Source organism: Equus caballus, chromosome 5, assembly GCF_041296265.1.
Source record: "Equus caballus isolate H_3958 breed thoroughbred chromosome 5, TB-T2T, whole genome shotgun sequence".
Lineage (NCBI taxonomy): Eukaryota > Metazoa > Chordata > Mammalia > Perissodactyla > Equidae > Equus > Equus caballus.
In genome coordinates, this window is record NC_091688.1 from 93359844 (window position 1) to 93378035 (window position 18192).

The 18192-nt window shown below is 34.9% G+C and overlaps 1 protein-coding gene across 8 annotated transcripts in view; it reads right to left on the minus strand.

The window, feature by feature from the left end:
• The window catches only part of TNNI3K (TNNI3 interacting kinase), a 265432-nt gene that overhangs the window by 242039 nt on the left and 5201 nt on the right, over positions 1-18192 (minus strand). For all 8 annotated transcript variants that reach the window (NM_001204809.2, XM_070266387.1, XM_070266389.1 and 5 more), the window contains 2 exon segments: positions 8274-8371; positions 9485-9570. In NM_001204809.2, coding sequence (NP_001191738.1) covers positions 8274-8371; positions 9485-9570 — 184 coding nt within the window.

Here is an 18192-nt window from a genome sequence, read left to right on the forward strand (position 1 = left end):
GCCAAGGCAGAGAAATTTTGGCCTAAATAGAAAGAGGATTCAGAAACTATGAAACACATGCTTTGGGTCCTGGATTTTAGGATAGTTGAAAAAAACTCCACTTTACAATCATATACGTGTGCTAAGGAAGAAAAAAATCAGGGAAAAAAAAGGATACAATAGTTTCCAGGCTATGAATCACCATGAATAGAAAGCACGGGGTTTTCTGATAGGCATGGTGTGTTTAGATCTGGGGAGCCAGACAGACATAGGCGTATAAAAAATTTTTCCCTCCTTCCTTTACCTTCCCCTTTGTAATAAATAAATAAAATGACTCCTTCTGAATGATTGGAATGAGGTATTGATAGAAATCTGTAGAATGGAATAATTGACCATTCAACATCTGCTTTTATCATATGAAATCTTAAAAAAAAAATAAAAACCAACGAATCAAAATGCTACTTTCCGTTCATTAAAGAAATTTCATCAAGTGGTTTGTCTGTGTACTGAAAGAGAGGTATGTGTGAGGTTAAATTAGATGTTCTAATAAGCCTCTGTTCATTAACATTTTTATTTAAGATCTTTGAAACTATATAAATCTCAATTTTTTCCCCAAAGTCTTGTGTTTCATTTTAGGAGTACAACTCAGATACCATCTAAAGAAATATGCCCCAAAGTGGAATGCAATTATGCAGGAATCTTGTAAGAAAATTCACTAGCGTGCAAAAAGAAAATAGTATAAATTCTATTTACATTTACTTATATTTAAAGATGATAAAATTTTACTAATATTTAACATAAAAATTTGCACTAGTGGTCTTAGTTCATATATCAGTTAGTCATATGTCACATACAGTACCCAAAGTATAATAAATAAATACTTGGAATTCCAAACGGAGAGGAGTTGAGAGTTACCCCTCATTCTTATTTAAGCATTTAGTACATGACTACACATTATAGTTTATGTGAGTCAAATTAAGTAGATTTATACATTTTAATACCTAATTTTAACTGAATCAATCCTTAAAAAAATGGCAGATTATCTTTAAAAGATTCCTGTGAAGAAATCACAGGTCAAATATATATTACTAATGTAAGAAGAAGAAAAACTGGCAGAGCTGGTATTTCTCTTTCTACTAATCTGAGCTTTTTGTAATCCAAATTTCCAGGTGAAATGAATCTAATAATATTTGAAAATAAATTTATCAAAATATTTTGATATTATCAAAAAGAATATTTGAAATACGGATTTACGGCCACAAATTTTAACGCTGTTTGCCAAACAGTGTATTTTGCCTTTAGCTGGTGAGTTTTATTCATGATTATAATTTATGAGCAAATATATACACTTCGAGGTGCTAATGTTTATATGGCACATGATAAAAAATGTTTGGAGTCCATTGATCTAAGTATAGATCCCATTGTTTTGATGTTATTAGGTTACATATTCTCCTCTCTTTAGAATGTTAATGTTCCAGAAGACATGGTCTGCTTCTTTTTGATTTTCTGTATAAAATGGTTGACACATTAAATCTCCAATAAATGTTTGTTGAAAGGAAAGCTCAACACTAATACTTGAGTACTTATTATGTGCCAGGTATTTTGCTAAGTACTGCATATGATTCGTCCTTTTTCAAACTCTAAACCACTCAGTGAAGTAGATAATTCTATTTGCTCTACTTTCGAGAGACAGAGGGAGAGAGTAATTTGCCAAAAGACGTACAGCTAGTAAGTCTCAGAACTGAGAGATGAACAGGAATAGTTTAGCTTCTAGGCTGGCAGTCTCTATTAAGCTTTATTACATCAATAAATACAAAGAGTTGTTTGTGCTAATGTTTAGATACTCATTAATTTCTCAAGAGTATTTATCAAGGACCTTTTACAGGTCTTATACACTGAGGAATGAAAGAAAAAGACTCTCAATGCTCAAAGTTCACAGAACAACATGTGAAACATTAAAATACACAAATAACCGTTGTAATAAAAAAGAACGTGAATTTGTAATCGAAACCCAAAAAAAGTACAATAAAATCTGCTCGGAAGTTCAAGAAGGCTAAATTTATCTTAATTTTAAATAAATAACATTTATTTATTATTTTTTAACATAACTAACAATTTTTTATCAAGAAAAGAAATAAAAAGATATTTAGGGAGAAGAAATAACAAGAATAAAAACACTGAAGTGTGAAAGTGCTTGACCAAACGAATGGAGTAATCCAGAACAGTGCTTTTCAAATATTAGCCTGCAAATATGTCAGCTGAGGTTTAAAAAAAAAAAAAGCACCCTCTGCTAGAGTAGGGTGGGGGCAGAGAGTGAGATTCTGCATTCCTAAAAATCTCTCATTTGAGACCAATGCTGTTGATCTTCTGACATAATTTGAGTTGTAAGACTTAAGCGGTGATCTTCACCAGTAGCCCTAGACTTCTTGGTTCAAAATTGCCTAGCTGTTTGTTAAAAATTTAGACTCCCCGCCTATCCTAGATGTACCAAATTAGATTGGGATGAGATGGAGAGAAAATATCCATTTTAAACATGTAGGTACCATATGATTCACATGCATATTAAATTTGAAAATCATTAGGGTTGGGAGGGCAGAGACTGCACGAAAAGACTCTGGAAAGTAATTTCAACAAAATCCTGAATTAAAGAATCTTCAATCTCTTATTCAGGAGTTTGAATTTTATTAAACAGGAAATGGGTGACAACAGAAAGTTTTAAACAGAACATTGATGTCATTGATTTGTGTCTTATGCAGACCGTTTTGGAAGCAATCAAAAAATAGAGGGGGCTGGCCCTGTGGTATAGTTGTCTATTCGCACCCTCTGCTTTGGTGGCCCAGGGTTCGTGGGTTTGGATTCTTGGTGCAGACCTACACACCACTTGTGAAGCCATGCTTTGGAAGCATCCCACATACAAAAAAAAATAAAGGAAGATTGGCACAGATGTTATCTCAGGGACAATCTTTCTCGAGCAAAAAGAGGAAGATTGGCAACAGATTAGCTCAGGGAGAATCTTTTTCATCAAAAAAAAAAAAAAAAAAAAAAGGTGGGACCATGACAGAATAACTTGTATGGACTTTCCCTACTGACAAGTAAAATCTCTAAAATGGAACAAAATATATGACACAACTGTTCTCAGGCACTGAAGAACATGAACAAAGAAGTGTGATCTTTGAGAGAAAGGAAAGATACAAAGTGAGCCCCTACAATATTCCATGATTGCTCTGGCTTTCTGCCTGAGACAGTTTTCTGTCACAGCTGTCTTACTGAGTTGAGAATGAAGATCAGATTTCTGGGATTATAAAATGGCTGTAATTTGTAGAACAGGATGACTGAGCAGAAGAAGAAGCTGCACAGAGACAGGATTGCAAAAGTTTACATGGAAATTCAATATAGGTTCTTGATTTGGGCTGTATAGACACAGAGAAAGACTAGGATCTAGAAGAGATCACCTGATTTATGGCTGAAAGGTGAATGGTAACGATAACAGATGTCAAGCCATGCTGGGAGATTTTGGAGTTCCAGCCAGTTCCAGTTAAATAGAGGGACTTTACTGAGTAGCTTGGGCATTCAGGTAAGGTACCAAAAATCCATGCCTCAGGAGTAAGAACCATATTCAGGAGTGAGGACCACATCCTAGCGTAAGAGGTATGCCATTAGACTAAATTCAAAACTGAAGTAGACCCATGCTAACAAAAAATCAAATCAAGACTGACTAGATTAAGTGAATCCAGCAAAAATGAGAGTGCCTGCCAAAACAAAACAAAACTAACAAAAAATCTCAACACTCTTTAAAGGGAAATGACACGATGAAGATTTCCTATAACAAATTATATATAATGTCTAACATGTAATAACAATTTAATAGCTAGGTCAAGAAACTAGAAAACGTGATATATAGTCAAGAGAAAAAGCATTCAATAGAAACAAACACTGAGATAATCCAGACATTAGAAACAACAGACAAAGCATTTAAAGCAGTCATTAATGATAGGTTAGAGAATTTAAAGGAAAATGTATAAAAATAAAGGAAGAGATGAGTACTCATAGCAGAGAAATTGAAATTATATTTTAATGCTAAGTGGAAATCCTAGAACTGAAAAGTACAACCTCTGAAATGAATAATTCTTAGTAGATTAGCACCAGATGGGAGATGACAGAGAACTGCTCTTTGAACTTAAATTCAAATAATAGAAATAATTGAATTTTGAGAAGAGAAACAAAGAAGACAGAAGAAAATGAACAGAGACTTGGTCATCTGTGGGAGATTATTAAACAATCTAACATACATATTTGAAAAAGTAATGGTCAAGATTTCTGAATCTGATGAAAACACAAACTTGCAAATTTAAGCAGGTCAATGAACTACCAAAAGCATTATACAGGGAAAATCATATATAGGACTATTGCAATCAATTTGCGGAAAACCAAAGATATTTTCTTTAAAATACATGAGTGTTCAACAGAAAAATTCTAAAATATATTGGAGTTTATAACATGTATAGATGTAATGTATATGGGAGCAACAGTACAAAGAATGAAGATGAAAATGGAAGGTTTTTATGTTTAAAATGAAGCAGGTGAATATTAATAGGCAGCGCCTGTGATATATTAAGAATACACAGAGTTAATCAGTTAAAAAATAATGCATGAAAACTTTTGCTCTTTATATGACATTGTTAAGAAAATGAAAAGGCAGGCCATGACTGGGGGAAATTTTTACAAAATGTATATCCAACAAAGGACCTGTATTCAGAATATATAAAGATACCTTACAATTCAAGATAACAATAAACAAAATTTAAAAATGGGAAAAAAATTTAAACAGACACTACACCAAAAAAATTTGGTGACAAATAAACACATGCAAATCTATTCATCTCCATTATTCATTATGAAAAATGCAAATTATTCATAGTGAAATAGCAATATACATTCAATACAATGGCTAAAATAAAAAATACTGACCATACCAAGTGTTAGCAAGGATGTGGAACAACTAGAATTCTCATACACTGCTGATGGGAACGTAAAATGAGATAGCCAATTTGGTAAAAACTTTGGCAATTTCTTATAAAATTAAACATGCGTTATGATATGACCCCGTAATTCCACTCCTAGTTATTGCCCAAGAGAAATAAGAACACATGTTCAAACAAAGATTTGTACATGAATGTTAATAACAGCTTTATTTATAATAGTCAAAATCTAGAAAGAATCAACAATCAACAGATGAATGGTTAAACAAATTGTGGTGTATCCATATAAAGAAATACTACTCTGCAGTAAAAGAAATGAATTATTGAACACAACAATACAGATGAATCTCAACAACAATATGATAAGTGGGAGAAACTATATATAAAAGAAAACATACTGAATGGATTGCATTTATATAAAATTCTAGAAAAGGGAAAACTTTAGTGATAGAGAACACATCAATGGTTTTTAGAGCCCAAGTGGGATAGAGGAGGGAACTGAACGCCAAAAAGGTATGAGGGAGTTTTGTGTATGATAGAAAAGTCCTATATCCTGACTGTGATGATGGCACATGATTATACACATTTTCAAGAGTCATCAAATTATACACTTAAAATTGTGAATTTTATTGTGTATAAATTTTATTGCAATAAACCTAACTTTAGGAAAAAAAATAAAGAAAACCATAGCAAAATATGTATGAGGGCTAATCATCCACACGGCATTAAAAATTAACATCTGCTCCATTCTTACTAATGAAAGCAGAGATGCCCCAGTTGGTAAAAAATACCCAGCCCTGAAGCAACCACAGCATGCCAGGGTATGTAACTGAAAGAGCTGTGATGTGGCCAATAGAAAGATGGGAAAACTACAGTATTCATTTTGTGAGTGTTAAGAACAAAATAAAGTTCAATTGCAATATTTTTTTAAAAAATCCAAAGAAGTATATATAAATAACTCTTCTGTATGCATCAAAAATATTAAGATCAAGAAAGCAAGGAAAGGGAGAGTAACTCCTTCAGATTAAAGGAGACTACAGAAACAAGAAACCTGAAAACATAATTCTGGATTGAATCCTAAACCAGAAAAAAATAAACATCTATAAATTACACTGTTGGGAAAACTGACCAAATTTGAATTTGGACTATAGATTAGATAATAGTATCATATCAATGTTATATTTTCTGATTTTGATAATTGTGATTATGTAAGTGAATTTCCTTTTTCTTAGGAAATAAAGAGTGAATTATTTAGTAGTAATGGGGCATGTAATCTTCAATTTACTTTCAAATGGTTCAGGAAAAAAATAGAATAACAACAGAGATGGGACAAAATGTAAACAATTAGTAAATCTGAATAAAGTGTATACAGGAGTTTCTTGTAATATTCTGGTAATTTTTTGTTTGAAATAATATCAAAGTAAAAATATGTTAAATATATATGGGGGAAGGAAACTGGAGCCCAAAATGAATTAGATACTTATTGCAGTAGTTCAGGAAAGGGGTAATTAGAACTAGATTTAATGCGATGGTAGTGTGAATGGCTACTTTATACTGTTTCTGTGTTTAAAGCGGAGAGGTAGATTTAATTTGTTTTTGCCTTTGTTAAAGAATAAGGAAAGTAACCATGCATTCTATTACGGCCTTTTAAAAAAGAATTTTTGCCTATTTTGTGTCCTAAGATTCTAAATTTATTTCAACTTGCTACAAAAAAGTTATAGTTCATATATTCTTCTGTAAAATATAAGAAAACAGAAGAAATAGAGCAAAGAAAACTCTATAAATGGAAATTTAGTTGTGATAAACAGAGTTGGAAGAAATATATTCCCTAAAGACTGTAGCACTAAATCATTCAGAACCCATTTGTGCGGTTGTGTCATGCTAAGTCTTAGGAAAATGAACTAACATAGAAAGAATCTCCCAGACAGACAGATTCAGAATTCATGGTTTCACATAGGGCCTTGACTATCCATCACCTGCTTCCTATTCCTTAGAGCTCTTCTACTTTCCCCACCGGCCATCCAGCAGAAAAGCCAGCCTCAGACACTGTTTCCTGCTCCCTGGTCTCAGCCTCCACTCAAGCTTTGCAGGATGATTAGTAAGTATTAAAGATAAATTAGGGCCTAACTGATGCTTTCTCCCAGAAGGAATCAGAAGAATTGACTAGGCATTGACTGGGCATGAAAAAGGATGAGCATTAGAGCATTTGCAGTGTGAATCACAGGAATATGTGAATCTGAATCACGGGAAAATATAGCTCTCTTCCTCCACAGTGATAAACCCTAAAGGTCAGGAGAGGGATGAAGTGCAAAGTGATCCTGATATGAACAAACAGTTACCACCCCCCCACACATACACACACATACCTGCACATACAAAACTGAAATGAAATCCTGTCACAGATTACACAATATTGAAAAAGAACAAAATACGCAATATGACAATGAGAATCTGGGAGTATGAGCCAACTGTACTTGATTCTAATCATTATTCTAACATTTACTAAATATCGAAATTTATTCTTCAGTTTCCTTTTCTGCAAAATAAACCCTAATATGCATCTGACTAATTTATTTCAGCAAAGAAATAATCTCTATCATACCTAGTGTGATATTTAGCTCATAATAAGTACAGAGTAAGTAGAAGCTTATAATTAGAGAAAGAACATTTATATTCAATTTATATAATATATAAATATATATTTGTGACAATCTCAGGGATGTAAGCCAACTCTGAGTATCCCAATTTTCCAATACACTTTCATATTTACTTTCTGGTCAGGTACTGAGATTAGGTTGCAAACAGGGACTAACGTAAGGAAACAAGCAACTGAAGCAAATGTAGGAGAAATAAAAGAAGGAAACTAACAGGAACTCTAGAGATATTTTTTTTATTAACGAAAACATGCAGAAAAAGAAGGCAGTTCCAATGTGCTTCTTTCATCCTCACTTTTTGCACAGAGGCAAGTTGGACTCCTGGTAAGGAGCTCCAGCGAGGGAACCAGACTGGTAGGCTTCACATCCTGGCTAACCATCGGCTAACCGTGTAACCTTGGGGATACTAAGAGCATTCACTTGCAGGGTTCTTGTGAGAATTAAATGTTAAACATGGACAGCATTAAAAAAGTATGTGTCTGGTATATAGATGGTACCTGCTCAATAAAGAGAAAAATCCATCCAATAATGTAATACTCTGGTCACTCTGAATGTTTTCTACGACTATTAATTTGTCAACCAAAAAAGCAGAAGAAAAAGCTTAAAGATACACATCATCCTTGGTCCTAATACAGTATTTATGGGAACAAAAATGTTATACCTTGTAAACTGCCAAGTGCAAGGCTGTAAATCCATTTTTTGTCAGTCGAGATGGGCGGAGCCCTTTTAACATAAGAGTTCGAATATGTGACTTGTTGCCTCAAAGAGAAAAGAGGAAAATGGTTAAATTGTTGTGGGGGTGGACTAAGTGACTTTAAAATCTCTCTTTGACTTAATGATAAATGTCACACTGATGTATGAAAATGTCAGATTGCTGTTCTGCAGGCCATTAGATTGCCATTAATTGACAACCTTACTTAGTAGTGAACATTTCTATTACACTCATAAAACTTTGTATCAATGTTGTATATTTTAATGCATTTGTCTTACATTTTTTATTTAATGCCCTCATCATCAGATGGTCTTAAAACATAACAACATGAAAAAATTCATCTCAATAAACTGTTAGTGGAATCTTAGATAAAAATCTAGTTGTACAGGATTTCCCAGAGCATCATTAGCTGTAGAGCTTATTTAGATCAGAGAAATCTGGAGGATACGACTAAGGTTGGGAAAGTATGTTTAAATTTGGGAGGAAGATCTGTTAAGTAGAGTCTGCTAGTTTGGGAGGGATGGTTAAGCGATATGGTTAGAGTTGATACTTGTACATCAGTGTTCTATTTGAAAAGCCAAGTTCAGTGAACACTAGTTTGGGTTAACAAAATAAATATTAGCCATTCATTAGTTCAATAAATTTACTGAATACCTACTATATGCCAGGCACCATCCTTGGTGTTTGGGAGATATTAGTGAACATAACAGAACAAAATATGAGCCCAATTAAATTCTTAATCTTCACTTTGATCAATCTTCACTTTGAGATTTTATCTTTGGCATTTATTACCTCCTAAATATCTTACTGTAGATTGTGAAGCAATTACTTGATGATATTTTGGGGAACACTTCAAGCGCTTCTGAATTTAACCTAATCCTTGACTGGCATGCCCATTTCTAATACTGAAAAACGCCTTTTTGATTTCCAAGCAAACTAAGTGACTTAGTTCAGGGTGGGAACACAATGAAACTTAAATTCAGAACTAAATCAATTGGAATATCTGTCTGGTTCAACTAAAGCTTATCAGGGATGTAGGAGCAAAGCAACAGAGAAAATTGAGTATGAACAGAATTCTCTTGTAGACTATTAAGCAGCTAAAATCACTGGCCAGAGATACATATAACTAGTTTATAAATTATTGAGTTTCAAGCACTTACCTCCACAAATGCAACATAAATGAAGTAGAGACAGCCCATTTTCCGTGCGGTAATTTAAATTGACTTTACTGAAGGCATCATCAGAGCTGAAAACAATATTTTACAGATGATCACAAATTTCATCTTTCAGTTTGCTATTTTTCATTTGAAAAATTATAAATGGGAATTCTATAACATAAATTTAGAAGTATATCTTTTCTAGGATTCTTTCCTACCTCGAAAAAAAATTTTAAATATACCTCTATATAAAGAATAATTAAAATCAAGAGAAAAAATAATATTGAAAGTTTGAGAGACCAAGTTTAAATTAAAGACTTTCATGAACAATTCTGTGTTCTATATATAATTTGAACTGTTCAGGGCACCTCGATGAGTTAAAATTTATATATAAATAAAAAGCATAGACATTTGAAAGTAAACTCATTTCTCTCACACTCAAAATTTCACATCACATTTATGGAGAAATTCAAGAAATTCTCTCTCTCAAATAAAAAGTATCCTTTGAAAAAAGACTGGAGAAAGGAATACAATCCCAATGTATTACAAATTCTGCCTGAAGCAAGGTTTCCTCTTACTCTGACTGGGTCAGATTTCACAGATAAAGAGGGTCTAAACTCTGATAGGGTACCATCATACCATCCCAGGTGAGGAGTAGTGTTAGTGATTCAATTAAAGAAATCCTTGCCTGTGTCTGAACAAATACCATTGTCCCAGGAGGGCCCTAGAGAGCCATAGGTAGCCTTTGAAAAGGAATGTAAAGCTAAAATTCATGACCTCTTGAGGTCCTTGGTACTTCCAGGACATTTTTCAGTGGAAATGAGATCATATCATTGGCCTCCCAGGTCAGTTTCAAGCTGCCTCCTACCTATTTAAGCCTTCAGCAGCTTTAGTGAGAAAGCATAATCTTTGGAGAGTGAGCCTTCCACATCATTTGTAAAGTCCTTATACTTGAAAGGTACTATAAATTCAGAACATTATCATCAAGTCACCCAGTTAAGAACTTCAAAAGCCAATGGAATTTTAAAATAGAAAAAGAAAAGGTGCTATTCTCCAGGGTGCTGCTAAAAAGAGAAAGCCTCTAAATCTAGGGACATTGAAAGACCTCAGTGAAATGTTTTAACTAGCAATGGGAGGCCCAGTGGTTTGTTTTCATGGACATAGGAATATTCCAGAACTTTCCCACCCTCCCAACTTTCTTGCTTTCTATGTTCAACCTCCCAGCGGCAAAGTTCACAGACATGCTTACTCATATTGAGAAATATAACTAAACGTGCTGTGGAATGCCATGTGCAGAAGTACAATAAACTCCGAGTCATTTGCACAAATGTTAATAATATAATATAGCAAGCAATCCAGAATTTCATGAAAAATTAGGAATTTAACTCCTATTTTCACTTTCCCCCAGCTCAATGAAGGATGCAAAAAAGAAACTATTTCTGACGAAAATACCACCATTTTAAATGTCTACCTAAAGTGAGACTAATTTTAAAAAGTATAGCTATTTTATGGTGTGTGCAGCAACTTCACAAAGTAACAAGTTTCCACATCAAAACTTTGCCTGAGCCCGGCTTCTAAATTCTCACAGCCAATGGCATTAGAGATGTCTTGGAGAAATTCACTAAACAGGTAGCACTAAACGAGGGGCATGCAACGGCCCAGACCTGGAAATGCATCCACAGAGGTCTTCCCTGTGTTTACAACTTCAAAAAGGACAGGTTTCCCGAAGAGCTGAACTCTGCTTTTACAGATAAGTAGACTGGATTTTTCCCTTAAAGTTTGTCGGAAATCAACGTCCGTAAATAAAAAGGGAAAGAAAACTGTGCCTAGCAATTGAGGATGTTGACTGACAATGATTTGGAAGCTCTGAGATGCTTGGTCCTTGGTCCTGCCATTATCCAGCAAACAAAACACACAGTAAGATCAGGAGACAGAAAACAAAGTATTGGTGTGGGGAGGAGGGGAAAGCCTTCTGTTAAATATAAACAACTATATAACCTTCAGCCTAAGAGAAAAACAGGGAAGAGATTGCTTTCTTTTGGGCTAACCATAATAAACTTAATGGCAAACACTGAAAGAAGAAAAAGCTTGGGAGCTCCTCTGTAGCAATAAACCCTTGAGGAAATTAGTTTTTCAATGTGTATCTCTGATATTATATAGCAATACCTGCTGTGTTTTGATGTTTTAAAACTGGAAAAAATCATTTCAGCAGTGTGGGTCATCCTCAAAAGCTTGGTCCTTGTATTTACACCAGCATTGAAATCCTATCCTGCTTCTGCCTTTTAAGTAGTTTTTTCCCTGCCTCCACTTTGGGCAAGTTATTTAACCTCTTCAAGCCTCAATTTCTTCAGTTATTAAGTGATAAAAGTAATATATATGACACTGTGTTGTGAAGAATAAATGAGGTTAAGTGCTTATTACAGTGCCTGACACATGATGTTATCAACAAATGGTTACTTTATTGTTATCATTACTATCATTATCAAGTTTACTATGAATGTACAATTTTCCTTTTGTAGTCTAAGTCCTGGGAGAATTTTAGCACAATTTTCAAACCAAGTTTGACCTTCTTCAACCTCTCACATTTGACAACCTGTAAAATTCCTGATTTTGATAATTATTTCTATAGATATAAGTATGTTATGTTCACAATGATTCTCAAGCTCCTAGAAAATCTCTGACCTTGTCTTCACGTTTTTAAAACTGGCCACCAAGTTCCCTATTGTGACACCTAGCACTTATCAGTGATTCAGAGCAAGTACTAGAATCACAGTTTTGTAACGCAAATCAAGCGGCATCATTACCATAAGGAAGCTATTTTCAACACTAGAGGTATTAAAAGAACAAAAAATCCAGAGGGAAAAAAAGTTTGTGCTAAAAGTCATTTTATTGACAAAGTAGCCTCTACTGCTTTCTTATTCCAGGATCTAACTTTGATGAAGCATTAAGTCTGGCACAACACCTACTGAAGACCTACTGTGTGCTCCACCTCTCTTAATGCTCACTTCAGGTTACTTTCAACAGTCAGCTTGATATAAACTACCCACTAATTCTTGGATCCTTTAAGTGCATCAGTCCTGGGAATAAGCATGCTAGATAGGCTCCTGAAACTGACTGTAGCATTAGTCCTGATCTCTAATGCCCCAATCAACTTTAAAAGAAAGTAAACACTGAATAAACCGAAAATATAAGATGCTAATATCCATTGCTTTATTTAAAAAAAAAACACCAAATGAAAGTCTATTGTTTATATAAGTAAAATTGAAAGCACGATTATATTAGTGACTTTTTATTCAACAATTATTCTTTAGCTCATTGAATCTTAAACTAGATTTGACCATTCAGAAAGTGACTCAGTATACAGTTCTAAAGAGTTCCTTGCTCAACACTGAGCTGCTGCCTGTTGTTTCTGTTCCCTTGAATTCTGACCTCCTTGAACTCATGCAACTTCTATTAATACCAACAAAATGAATCAACAGAGAATAGACTCTCACAATATTTGGCAGTCAAGCGCAATTTGAAGAGTACAATTTTTATCTTAACTTTAAGAACTGGAATGTAATGTATTTTTTTAATGAGAGTTACTTTGGGGGCTATATTTTTGAATCCTAATTCTTACTTCCCATTAAATTCTAGTCAAATGTTTCTGTTTGGATACATGCAATTAAAATATTCAAGATTTTAAAGGAATCATTCCTAGGAGAGAGAGTTCATTTTCTCTTCTTTTGCCTCTTCTAAAGGAATGTGTATGCCAAATTCACTGCCAATTGAGCATCACTTATGTATTCTAATACCCTAAGCTCAATTTATTTTTTAATTTCCCCTTACATTTTTCATCACCTACCATGCCATAGTGTAACTTAACATATCCTAATGAGTTCATAGTGCTTGCTGGGGCATGAATGAAGTTCCTAATTAAAATGAAGTCACTACTATGAATATATTTCTAATAGTAAATTCTGTCCTTAATCATTAAAAATGGTAGTTCTGTACCCAAAGGTTACTTTCTTTCTTGTATCATAATGAACTCTTTTCTTAGCCTTCACCTTTTATTCAGAAAAATATGCAGTTTTATGATCCAATTAAACTTCTTTCTCATGACCTCATCCTTTCATCAAGAAGATATCTGACAAGACCACAAGTGGAAACTTATTAAAATGTAATATTTGAACAGTTTGACAAAAAATAACACACTATTGTCCAAGATATTCATATAGGTAGATACATTTTTTTAAATTAATTCATTGGCTGAAATTTAGGGAAAAGCAAAGAAGGTAGAAAGAGGTAAGTATTCTTTATGGATCATCTAATTTCCAAAATTGATAATTTAGGTTTCAAATAGCTGGTTGTAACTTCTTGCGTAGTTCTTTGTGGCTGCTGCTGATTTTCCCCCCAAACAATAGAAAGAGAAAAATTATCAATAAGGTTGTTCCCAAGATATATCCCCAAGAAATATCTAGAAACAAATTTTTCTAATATCTTCTAGATCAAATCTGCAAGCTAACAATATGAAGTATATTTTCATACAATAAACATTATAGAGATTTGGTGGCAGATAGAGCAAGAATAGCTAAGGATGATAAAAATGGGACAATAATAATTCTTATCTCATAGGGTTATTGTGAGGTTTAAATGAGTTAGACTTTGTTAAGTATTAGCTGCTATAATAATACTTTTTACTAAAGCATCAATATTGATTGTTTTCACTTTTTTATTGTTTTGCTTTGCATTTGAGAAGGGGGATAGGGAAAGAGAAAGGTAAGGTGGAGGCAACATGATATGGGAGGGAAGAATAGAAGGAGGCTAAAGCGGGGAGGGATAGTGAGAGCAAGAGAGGTAGCAAGCTAGAGAGAGAGAGAGAGACTGAGACAGAGAGAAAGACAGAGATTGAGATCAAGCTGCTTCAGGAAGTTTTCACAAGATATTCCTGTAAAATTGTCATTCCTAACTAGTTTTACCTAGACAAGCAAGAAAAGAAGTAGAGTGGTAGACAGCCTTGGGGCAATGTAATTCTCTGCTTTTCGGTTTGAGGTATTTTTGCTGTTGTTGCTGTTTGTTTTGTTGCTAATTAGTAAAATGCACCAGCCAAATATGCCAAATAATACTTTCACTCTATTTTAATTTTATGGGAGGACATATCCCTCCACTCCCAATATTCTACTTAGCACTTTCATGGGGAATTTCTCTCTTCTTAGATGAGGTCAGCCTCAAATGTTTCGGAGCTATTTATTTCATAATAGCTAAATTCCATAATTGGTTATTGTTCTGAAAAAGTAGGTTTTTGGAAGATGTTTCATTTGGAGAATAAGTGTGGTGGACTGCAGCTGAGCTCAGAGCAACATTTCAGGGAGAAAATATCAGGAAGGTACATGTCAAAAAACCTTCATTTTTCCCCCCTTTTCCTTTTTTTTTTCATTTCCTCTAAATATTGCTTTCCCATGGAAAAGAGCATTCTTTTAACTTATTTTTGTTCATTTATTAAACCTAATCAAAATGAGATATTACATAATATTGACCAAGACATATATACTCACTGCCAAAATAGATTAAAAATGAGAAACAATAGGGTTCTTTTGATTATGTTAAAAAGCCATGATATTGGAAAATTATAATTTCTCTGGAAGCTCCTCATACAGGTTCAAATTTCATATTACATATTAAGCAGACAAAAAGTAGCCTTGACAATGAAATTAGCAAAACATAGTTCTTAAATTTCTAATGACTTAAAAACATATGGAAACAAAATAATTTAATTGGAAGTTGTATATGGAAAGCCATCACATAACTGGTTTTCAAAGATCACGTATCACCAGGGTATGTGAGTGGGGGTGTAAAACATATTCCACTACTCCCACACATAGGGGCAGTTCTAATACACAGGATATACAAAACTGTGAAGAGGCAAGAGGAAAGTGAACATTTTTTAAGGATAATTCTGATCCATACCTCTTTCCCCGTCCTAGGTTGAGAACCAAGATCATGAAGATCATACATTTTGAAATTAAGTACAGTTGGGTGCAACCCCAGCATAACCATACAAGCTGTGTGACCAGTTCAAGACAGTTTAATCTGATTAGGCTCATTTTCTTCGAGTATAAAATGGTAATTGCATTACCTAACTCAGAGGGTTGTTAACATAAACAATGACGATTAATTTTCAACGAACATTTTTGAGTGTTTACCATGTGCCAGTCACTGTGCTAAAGCACTTTACATTTAGGCTTATATGAGCTAAAACATATATATATATATATATATATTTTTTTTTTTTTTTTTTTTTGAGGAAGATTAGCCCTGAGCTAACTACTGCCAATCCTACTCTTTTTGCTGAGGAAGACTGGCCCTGAGCTAACATCCATGCCCATCTTCCTCTACTTTATATGTGGGACGCCTACCACAGCATGGCTTTTGCCAAGTGGTGCCATGTCTGCACCCAGGATCCGAACCGGTGAATCCCAGGCAACTGAGAAGTGGAACGCGCAAACTTAACTGCTGTGCCACTGGGCTGGCCCTGAGCTAACATGTATTAAAATACCTAGTAGCATGCCTAGCATATGGTAGGCACTAAGTTGTCAGTTTGTTTCAAGTGCTATAGAAATAGATATTACAAGTAAATACAAATATAAATAAAAGTGAATAAGACAAAGAAGCTGCCTTAAGTGAACACATATACTAGTGGTTAGACAGACCTGTAAATGGATAAAGACAATACCATGTAGTAAGTGTTATTATATGGGTAAACATAAAGATCAGAGACAGCATAGAGAAGGAAATAATCAGACAATGGTACTACAATGTACCACCTCTTTCCTTCCTTCTTCTCCCTTCTCTTCCTGTCTCCAAAGTTATGAGTGAATGGAACTTTATTGTGGAAGGTGAAGGAACATTCCATTCCATTCACCTTCTTTCCCACATCAAGCTCTCATTCCAAAGCTGCTATGATTTGACATGAGCAAGATAATGGTTTGGTTCTTTTTGTCTTTTCTAAGCTTAGTACTATATTGCTCTGGGTTGTATTGTGGGTGAAAGCTATACCAAGACATTGTGTATTTGAGCTGACAGAAGGCTTGGTGCATTATGGTGTGGAAAATCTCTCTCTCTCTCTTTTTTTTTTAACGATTGGCACCTGAACTAACAACTGTTGCCAATCTCTTTTTATTTTTTCCTTCTTCTTCTCCCCAGAGCCCCCCAGTACTTAGTTGTATATTCTAGCTCTAGGTCCTCCTGGTTGTGCTATGTGGGATGCACTCTCAGCACGGTCTGATGAGCGGTGCCATGTCTGCGCCCAGGATCCCGCCCGGCCAAACCCTGGGCCACTGAAGTGGAACGCGCTAACTTAACCACTTGTCATGGGGCCAGCCCCTCTCTCTCTCTTTTTTTTTTTTTGGCAGGGGAAGATCTGCCCTAAGCTAACATCTGTTGCCAATCTTCTTCCTCCTCCTGCCTCGGCCCCTGCTTCCCCACAAAGCCCCAATACACAGATGTGTATAGTTGTAAGTTCTTCTGGTCCTTCTGTGTGAGCTGCCACCACAGCATGGACACTGACAGATGAATGGTGTAGTTCTGTGCCCAGGAACAGGCGTGGGCCGCCAAAGCAGAGTGTCCTGAACTTTAACTGCTAGGCCATCAGGGCTGACTCTGGAAAATCTCTTCTAATGAATGGTATTAGTATCTACCATGAACACCATAAAGAAACTTGTCAGCAAATGAAAACAACAAAAAACTCCCAGAATCCCTCAGACAAACCTGTATTTACATCAGTGATCCTCCACCCGTGACTCTTGTGTTAAATATTTCTTATACAGTTTTCCTGCTATCTACATGTTTGAAGAAATCTTGGATATCAGGCAGCATAATACACTTGTTCATCATGGAAGAACTCCTTACATTATATAAGGCATAAATAAAGATGAGAAAGGAAAAGTTTCTAACATATATTTAACACCTAAAATGTCCTACATACTCAATTAAATGTGTCTCATACAACATTATGTCTAACCTTCCTGACTACCCTTAAAATTTTGGTGTTTGAGTCAATGAGTAAGACAATTTATATTCTTAGCACTCCATTCTTTTCTTTCCTTGTCATCCATCACTTTATTCTAGAGAAAAGAAAATCCTCAGAACTTTGCCCTCGGCATGATTGACTCTCTTTCCCAATGATGCTATCTGCCTTGCTGGGACCAGACAAAGCAGAGGGTTCTGTATGTATTTGCTTGCTCCCTTGGCTCTCTGTAGATCATACTAGTTGCTTGCTTTCTATTCTCATGTTCCTCAATCTTTCACTGATATCACCTCAGGCAGATTTCTCAGTGCAACTTGGATATCTTTCTAGAAGTGTAGTTTTCAAACTTTAGCAGAAGTATCATTTTTAGCATGCAGAAGTATTACCTGGGGAGCTTGGTAAAAATTCAGGTTTCTGGAAATCATCCCCAGAGATTCTGATTCTTTTGACATGGAGTGGAATCATGGAGTCTAAAATTTTGGCAAGCACTGCCGGCTACTCCACTGTAGGAGGTCCTCAGCCCTTGGAGAACACGATTCTAGGCTGTGGGTAATCCTCTCAGCTCCCTTGTTACCACTTCTGGCTAATGGGACATCTCCACAGCTTCTTTAATGGCTTCAGCACCAGGCTAGTGGTCTTCCTCTCCACAAAATGCCCTATCATTATTCTCAGGGAATTTGACATCCATTTTGATGAGCCTTCTAAT